The sequence below is a fragment of the Pezoporus wallicus genome, unplaced genomic scaffold (assembly GCF_028554395.1).
Source record: "Pezoporus wallicus isolate ANWC-B61680 ecotype Strahan unplaced genomic scaffold, APGP_CSIRO_Pwel_v1 contig_865, whole genome shotgun sequence".
NCBI classification, from domain to species: Eukaryota; Metazoa; Chordata; class Aves; order Psittaciformes; family Psittacidae; genus Pezoporus; species Pezoporus wallicus.
The window spans coordinates 2,203,124-2,212,264 of NW_026636827.1; the positions used below are offsets into that span (position 1 = coordinate 2,203,124).

Below are 9,141 nucleotides of genomic sequence, written 5' to 3' on the forward strand. Positions count from 1 at the left end.
GCTCGTCTCGGGTACCCACGGCAACGCAGGGCCTGGCAACACACTTCAGAGAATTTTCTTGAGGGGAAATTCAAAACCCTGCTTGTATGAACACATCAATCGAAGGGTGGCAAACGCCCCCGTGAGGAGCAACGCCCCCGCGGGCACTCGGGGCAAGTGCAGGTCCCGTGCCCTGGGGCGGCAGACAAAGAGCGGTCCGAGGCGCCCGCCGGAGCACGGGTGCGCGGTGACACCCGCCGGGGAGGAGCCAGCCACGGGCTGCCCCGGGGCGGGGGGGGGCAGCGGGGGGACTTATAAGAGTCGCGTCCCGCCACAGGAGCCGGGGCGTGTGTTTGGTCCAGCTGCGAGAGGAGCCGCTCGGAGAGGCGCAGCGGCAACAACAACAACAACAACAACAACAACAACAACAACAACAACAACAACAACAACAACCCGAGAGCCCAGAACCGTTAGATGGCTCAGAGCATGGACAACGGCCTCGACAGCCTGGATGTAAGTGCCGGGAGCCGAGCCGGCGGGCGGGACCGCGGCTGCTGGCTGCTCGACGCCGCTGCTCCGCGGGAGCGGCAGCCTCCGCGCCCCGCCGCTCCCGCACATGTGCACGCTGTTTGCAAACAAAGGTGCCCTCGGCAGGGACCGCGGGCGTCGGCGGGCGGGGATCGCCCCGCGGCGCGAGGGGAGCGGGTGACGGGAGTCGCGGAGCCGGACACCGCCTCTCGCCTTCCAGCCCTCGTAAAGGCGGGGGTCCGTGGTGTGCGAACGGTCAGGGCTCGGCCCAGAACTCGTGCCTCTGCTGCAGCGCTTCTGACCTTGCTGCGACTGCAACCGCTGCTGGACCCCTGCTTCTTTGCTCGGGCTTCGCTGCTTGGCCGTCAGCTGAAATGACATGCGGCGTCTCTGTGTGCTGAAACACTCCGGTAGAAGGGTTAGAGACACGGGAACGATAAGGGAGGGGGGAAACCAGCGATGAAGTTTGGAGTCATCTTGACTCCAGGGAATGGCATCCCTCTGCCTGGTGCCCGTCCTGAACGCGGGCACTGTGGGGCCGCGAGCGGCGTCCCCTCGGGACGAAACATCCATCTCCCCATCTTCTGAGGGCAGCTGTTCTGCCACGGGGCTTTCAGAGTAGTTGGGAGCAAACCGGAGATCTCGGGCAAGTCACAGCTTTAATCCGCAGTGATGCCCGAGCGGAGCTGTTGCCCCGCGTGTGCGGATCCTCGGGCTGCATCCTGCACGGAGGTCAGGAGTTTTTGGCACACGTGGAAACTACAGTCTGAAAACCAGAGGAACTGTACATAACCAGGTGGCACTCGCCCGCCTGCATTGCTTTTTAGCGCGGTAGCCAAAACCGTTGGTGGTTTCCTGATGTGCTTTCATGCCTTCACCAGAATTTCGCTTCCTTTTTCCACTGCCGTACTTAGTTAAGCCCGCTCTGCCCCTGCCCGGCACCGCAAAGGGCGGGCAACGCTCCCATCGGGATGGCCCTCCATGGGGTTTTGAGCTCCCCTGCCTAGGGTCACCTCTTTTCTTTATGGGCTTTGGGGACTTTTTTTCCCTGGCTCTGTGTGAGAAGCTGTCAATTGCTTCTCAGCAGGGAATTCTTTATTACATCAGCCAAGGGTACCTTCTCCGTTTTTTCTTGATCCCATCGCCTTAATGAGAAGGGGCTTTGGAGCAGCAGCATTTATTTCTCACTGATGTTTTTTTATAGCTCTCTCTTGTAAGAGTTAAAACGTCCTGAGTAATATTCTGTGCAGACTAACCTCTTGCATCTGGCACTTCTGGGCTTTTCCATTTGTAGTATGCGTCTGATTAGAGTACTGAACTGTCCAGAAACAACAATATTTCTGGGAGTAGCCATTACTTCTCTTTTACATGTCATCTCCTGCCCTTAGTTACAAGATCTTGCTCCTTAGAGAAAGACAAAGGAAGTTTTTTAACTTATTATTTGCTGTATATTTTAAATATGTGTGTGTGTATATATATAAACCGTGTTTTTCCATCTGGTTTTCAAAAAGTTTGCCTAATCATGATGATGGAGACTTCTCAGGCAACTCTAAACATACTGTCATAGAGAGTATGCTTTTGCAAATGAACTAACATCTAATAGTTTATTTTCTTGTATTTTAGCTGTCCTCTGGGTTAATAATTGAATTTTCTGATAATGGCACGGATGAGGTTGGTTCAGGTGACTATGGAGACTATGGAGAGCCATGCTTTCAGCATGAAAATGCCGATTTCAACCGGATCTTCTTGCCAACAATCTATTCCATCATCTTCCTAACGGGAATAATCGGCAATGGATTGGTTATTGTTGTTATGGGCTACCAGAAGAAACAAAGAAGCATGACTGATAAATACAGGCTGCACCTCTCTGTGGCTGACCTCCTTTTCGTCATCACCTTGCCATTCTGGTCTGTGGATGCAGCCATTAGCTGGTACTTTGGGAATGTTCTGTGTAAAGCAGTTCATGTCATTTACACAGTCAATCTCTATAGCAGTGTCTTGATTTTGGCTTTTATAAGTTTAGATCGTTACCTGGCAATAGTCCATGCTACCAACAGCCAACGACCACGAAAGCTGTTGGCTGAGAGGGTGGTGTATGTGGGTGTTTGGCTACCAGCTGTGCTTTTGACAGTGCCTGATATAATTTTTGCCAGTACTAGTGAAGTAGAAGGAAAATACCTGTGTGATCGCATGTACCCTCATGAAAACTGGCTGATTTCTTTCAGATTTCAGCATATCTTGGTAGGACTTGTCTTGCCTGGTCTAATAATCCTGACTTGCTACTGTATTATAATATCTAAGCTGTCACATTCGAAAGGCCACCAGAAGCGCAAAGCCTTGAAGACAACTGTTATCCTCATCCTTGCCTTCTTTGCCTGCTGGCTGCCATATTATATTGGCATCAGCATTGACACATTCATCTTGCTAGGAGTCATCAGACACCGTTGCAGCTTGGAGACAATAGTGCATAAATGGATCTCTATTACCGAAGCTCTGGCATTCTTCCACTGTTGCCTGAATCCAATTCTGTATGCCTTCCTGGGTGCCAAGTTCAAAACATCAGCACAAAATGCCTTGACATCAGTTAGCAGAGGATCAAGCCTCAAGATTCTTTCAAAAAGCAAACGTGGGGGACATTCTTCTGTTTCTACAGAGTCTGAGTCTTCAAGCTTCCATTCCAGCTAACGCTGCTCCTTGCCATCAAAATAGACACTTTAAAGTTGCGCAAGACTTCAGAAAAATAAGACTGACCATAATGTACAGATTTATTTACAGTTGGGATTTTATTTTGTTTCTTTTAGTCTCTGTGAAGTTTAATTGACTTATTTATATATAAAAAAACCTTTCATATTGATGACAAACTGTCTAGGCAGGTCCTGCGGACAAGTGGTTAGTTCATGAAAGTTTTAGTGCTGGTTTGTACGTATAGATACGTGAACTAAACACTTCTGGATTGTAGCAAAGTGAGTGTTAAAAGCTTAGAAAATATTTCTCTGTTGTTTATATGTAAATGTTTTCAGTGTTGCTGTTAAATTCTTAAAAAGTTGGCTGGATATTTTTACCTTACTACAAGATGTTTGGTTTACAATAGCTTAACTCTGCTGTAGAAATGGCACTTATAACCAAAGCCTTTTCTGTTATATGCTAGGGGTTTTTTCCCCCATTCTCAGTAATTGATGGTTTGCAAAACTTTCTGTTCAAGGTAAATAAAAGTATATGACAAAAAATTCTTGAGTGGTATTTGTATTTCTGGTTAAATGTTCTCAATGCTTTTATTTACAATTCTCAATGCACAAGAATTTCTTTGAAAATTGATGGCTTTTGCATGAAAACCAGGAAAATTAGTTTCAGGACATAGGGATTATTCAGTTGACACCTGTGAGTTCTAAGTAATTTGTTTTTTCACCAGAATACATTTGATCTAATTAACATTATCTTTAGAATGACTTAAACTACCATTTTAAACAGAAACTTTTTGAGGGCAAAACATTAAATGAAAACCAGTCTATCTAAGCAATTGCTAAAATTTACAGCCTCTTAGGAATCTTAACAAAAATTACTTCCTGTGACCAACTTTTATGCCATGAATATAAAGTCAATCCTATATTCCTTCTGCCTTTCACTGTGCTTCCAAATTTTTCACAGGTTAATAGTAATCAAAAGTAGTTGAATCAAAGCCATTCTGATATTTGATGTTTTATTTGGACTAGAAATTAGGTTATTGGTGTATCTCCCCTGTGAAAGATAATTTTTTTCTCTATAGAGCTTTCCCTATCCTGTCTACATCCAGATTTTGTTAAGATAATATAATCTTAACATTCTTTTTGAAAATCCAGGATGTGTACCAGTTCTCACCAGGGCTTTTTTGTTTCTTTTTCTTATTTTTTTTTTAAACCAGAATCAGCCAGATTAGAATTTCCAGTTGTTGAAATCTTAAAGTTAGTCATATGTTGCTAGTATAGTGCATTCACAAGTAATGAATACCCCAGAGGACAGAGCCATGGAGAATACTCATATATTCCTATATTAAAAAAACAAACAAACAAGCAAAAAAACAACAACCCAAACAACTTACTGATTTAGAAATAATTAACAGTTTGGAAGGCAAAAAGAAAAAAAACTACTAGTCACACAGAACTGGAATAAGCAACATGGGTATTGCAATGATATTACCCAGAAAGAATGTGCTAGGAGTACAGCACCCTAGTGTTTTTGAAGCATGTACTACTGTACTAAACTGTGTATTAAATTGGGATGGTTTATTTTAGATCTTTTCATAAATATTAGACCTTTTGGTTTTCAACTTCCCTCCCCTGAAAGGAGACTGCAACCCTGGTTACATCCTGCACACTTTCCTTCGCAATGAAGTAGCAGTCATCTGATTTTGTGTTGAGCTGATTCAGTTGCTGAACCAACACAAAATTAATCTGACAGGAAAAAAAATAACCAGCAATTTAGTGACTTGAACCCATCAAGCTCTACAAAAGTGCAAGACCTTGTAACTTTGAGCCAGGCACAGGGAGAGAAAAGTGAGATAAAAGGAAGAGGAAGCAGGTACCCCCTTTTAGCAATTAAACTTTCAGCTGTTACCTCTAATATGTATCTTCACTCAACATAAATTAACAGCAGAAAAGATGCACTCTCAAGAAACAAAAGATCTCACTTTCATCAGGTTGTTCCTCATTAACAGAGTGGAGAAATTAGGAAAACATAGTATAGGGGCAGAACTTCTTAAGTGGTTTATTTTTGCTGTTCATTTGTGTGTTTTCTTAATTTAGTGAGGCTTTCCCCGTGAAGAATTTGTTGTTCTAAATGATTCTGATTTTCACCCAGCCCAATCAATCACTGTGATTTAATTGCACTTATAAAATACTTATTGGCTATCAACACACTGTTGCTTATTTGTTGAGGAAATGTTTAGAGCCCTTTAGCATTAACTTAGCTTTTATTTCCCATTATACTCCACTCAGCCAACTGTTACCTCAAGCAGAGATTTAGCAGGAAAGAGTAAAACAGAATAAACTCAGCAGTCCATGTTACTGCCAAAGACCACTAAAAGGACACTAACCAAGCAACAGAAAGCATTTGCTTAGAAAATAAATTAGCAAAATTAAAACATAACCCTTGGCCCAGAGGGATGAGACCTACATTAATTGCATGAAACTGCCATTGTTTTCAGTAGAATTAGTGAAACTGGACAGAAGAACTTGTTAAAAAGAGTTCCAAGATCATTATGGCTTTGCTCCAGCAAGGAATGTGAGTCAAAAGCAATTTTTTTTTTTTTTTTTTATAATTTTATTTAAAATTTATTTTACTATAATATGTATTTGTACTGTCTACAAAGCAAATACTTGCAAATTGAATTAAGTTGTCATAAGGGAACATAGTAAGAAATTACGAATTCAGTTCTGTCCTTTTACCTCAGAGCAAATAAGGCAGATTTCTTCCAAAGCCACTGAGCTACTCCAAATATACCATGTTTGTAAAAAAAACATTAATTTATTCCCCTTTAAAACAAAATCACCTTTAAGCTGATTTTTCTTGAGGCTATGACTTTTACATCTTTGTGAGTCAGAAGTAGTCCCAGTAAATGCATTTCTTACAATGTAAGTTAAGTAACAAAGGTGAATAGACCTAATCTTGTAATTTATACATAGGACAAGTCCACATACATCAAGAACTTTCCAAAGTTTTTGAAGAGACTTTCCAAATATTTTTCCAAAGTATTCCTCTCCAGTATACAGAACGATCATTAACAACATTCTTCAAGATACACTCAAGGCATAGTCTCAGCCTTTTCCTCATGTAATAAAATAATAGCTGTGCCCAAGTAATTTTAAGCATGCAACTCAAGATACGGAACAGAAAACAAATGTGAGTATTCGTTACAAAACAGTTAAAAGTGTTACATGGTAATTTAAAAGGTTTATAATCTATTTACAAAGACTCTTTCTACAGAATTCAGGCACTAAATATCTTGCCATGGTTGTTAGAAAGTGCTAACAGCAATGCTGGACCAAACCAGGAATATTCACCTAATATTATAATGCACATGTTTTCAGTGTTTAAGATTGGTTAGAAATCCTTTGGACCACGCAAGGCTAAACCAAGAACAGAATATGTACATGAACTTACTTTTGCTTCCTCTGAAATGCTGCTTGGAAGTAAAGTCAGAATACTTAAAGCAGTGGGATAAAATGACACTATAATCCATTATTTTATGGTATATTTTTACTCTATCTAATCAGGTTGTACAGAGTCCACATTAGAGGAGCATGTGAAAAGACGAAGGGAGGTAATGGGGGTGTTGGAGCTAATGTATGCAGGTTATAGAGGGCAGTGAATAAGGTGGAGTTCCATGTCTTTTCTTGGCTAGTCTTATGACACAATCATTATACAGGGGCTTGAACTTCTATGCATATATATATAAATCAAAACAAAATCACCACGAAAATAAAAAGGAAGTAGCAGTAATAACATGAAGCCATTCATACAAGTGAATGGTTTATCTTACGATGGTTGAGCTCTAGTTGGACAATGTACAAAGTGACCACCTCTAGATGTTTGGTTGAAAAGCCCATTTTTCACATTGTTTTGGAAAGGAAACAGCATGACGAGGAAGCACTTCCTTGATCCAGGCATGCCTCCAAAATCCCTTAACAATGGAGTATTCTCATATTCCCATAGTACTGAAACTTAGGAAACACTTAAGCAGATAGAGCACTAGAGTTTTTGCCGAAAGGATGCCACTCCCTCACTTTATGTTTTGAAAGCACTCTTTTACAGACTCTTTCACAGCCATAAATCATGTCTCAATTGAGCATTGGGATTATTCCTTACAGAGAAGGCACAGATTTCTTAAGATTTTTTTCTCTCTAGGCAACAAATTTTCTGCCACTATTTTAATTTTCTCTGAAAATCTTTACTCTTTAACAGGATGAAGTTTAAACATCAGCTCTGTTACTATCTAGTTCTAACCGGACACACAGTAAAACAATGCTATGCTTATTGTTTTTTAAAACATATTTTTATAGCAGCTGACTATAGGTGTACTTTGTGTTTATTTGTATATATTTTTAACATAAATGTATCTACATATATGTAAGGATGTAGATTATAAGCGCCATTTTCAGTTGTTGATAGAGGTGATCCAGGGTTCAGCACAGCTGCTACTGACTTCAGAGGAGTCAGGATTCATTACAGATGTAACGGGTATTGATTAAAATTACCATTTTCTTAAAAGGACAGACAGCTTCAGTGACAAACTCTCCCTGAATTCTGAGGCAGCTGGGTACCTAGAGAACTATTCTTCCTAAAGTGTGTAACCTTATAGCCCAAATCAACCACAAATGATGATTACGAGTTCCTCTGATTTCAGCTGCAGTCAGAGGTCTACAAGAAATTTAATCTTTCTGTATGGAGCAGGTGGAATTGTTCTGATGAACATAACAGAAATAAATTTTCAGCAAAATGGTTTTCCCTTACTGAAAGCATGCAAGCTTCGCATACCCGACTATCAACAGTCTGACAGTAATTTGTCTGAAGTGGCACAGTGTTTGAAAGAAATACGTCAACATTTAAAATACCCTTATCTTCTGGTATTCACACCAGCAACAGATTCTCACCACACAGACATGTCAAACTAAGTAGAAATTATGAGGTATTTTTTGAAAGGTTACATTGTGAAGAGTTTTTTGGTGCCTGTTTTGGTTTGGGTTTGGTTTGGATTTTTTTGCTGTGGATGCTGCCTTTTGTTTCTACTACCCTTTTCTCAAACCTTCTCTATTTTACTTGACATTTCCTTCAAAAATATACCATTATAGATTTTTTTTAATGGCTCTATTCTGTTAAGAATACACACAACACCCTGGACAAGTAAGAAAAACTAAAGAGACTGCTCAAATGAAAAATATAGCCTTTACCACAGTTTCTATGTCCTCTCATGTGCATTTCCCTTCCAACATATGCTTTTCTTTAACCAAAAGGTAAATTACTTCTAAATCTTATGAAAAGTTTCAACTCAGATGTTGGGTTTATTCTCAAGTTTCTCGAAGTGCAATCACAGCACGTTTGGTTACTTTCTTGGATCTTTTCTATTCAGTACTCTTGGATAGAAGTGATCTCCCCAAGAGAGGTCTGAATACAAAAAGATGAGGGGACTCGTTACCTGCTTGCCTGTGTCATTGCTGATGCCAATGCAGCTACAAGAACATAGGCTGTCCATAAATTTGCTGTCCCTACTGATACCCTCTGCAAGGCTACAATAAGACCGGACAGCAATAATTATCACTGGTAATACTCCTGATATATCACCTTGCCAAAGGTGAGCATGATACTCATCAACACACATAATGCAAAATAAACCTGAAAAGTTCAGACAGAACATCTTTCCTTAACTTTGCTCTCACAATTACTCAACCTTTTATTGGACATCCCACTTGCCATCTTTCTTTTGGTTATTCCTTTTCAATACTGTGCCCTCTTAGGCTAATATTTGCCTTTTTTTTTTTCCCCCTTTCTTTAGGGATAATATTTAATATTTAAAATTTCTTTAAAAACACACATTCTGCCAAGTCTGTCTACATGAGTTCACCAAGGACAGAAATGTTAGTATGCTTGATAGTAGAAGATAAA

The 9,141-nt window shown here is 40.7% G+C and overlaps 1 protein-coding gene across 1 annotated transcript; it reads left to right on the forward strand.

The window, feature by feature from the left end:
• The first annotated feature begins 410 nt into the window (after positions 1-410).
• On the forward strand, positions 411-3,736 carry CXCR4 (C-X-C motif chemokine receptor 4). Its single transcript, XM_057401848.1, has 2 exons — positions 411-492; positions 2,131-3,736. The coding sequence occupies exons 1-2, from the start codon at positions 454-456 to the stop codon at positions 3,190-3,192; spliced, it is 1,101 nt and encodes a 366-aa protein (XP_057257831.1). The 5' UTR covers positions 411-453; the 3' UTR covers positions 3,193-3,736.
• Positions 3,737-9,141: the final 5,405 nt, after the last annotated feature.

Coding starts and splice junctions, on each gene's coding strand:
- CXCR4 (XM_057401848.1), top strand. CDS start 454: ATGGCTCAGAGCATGGACAACGGCCTCGACAGCCTGGAT. Junction 493..2,130: donor ACGGCCTCGACAGCCTGGAT/GTAAGTGCCGGG, acceptor CTTGTATTTTAG/CTGTCCTCTGGGTTAATAAT.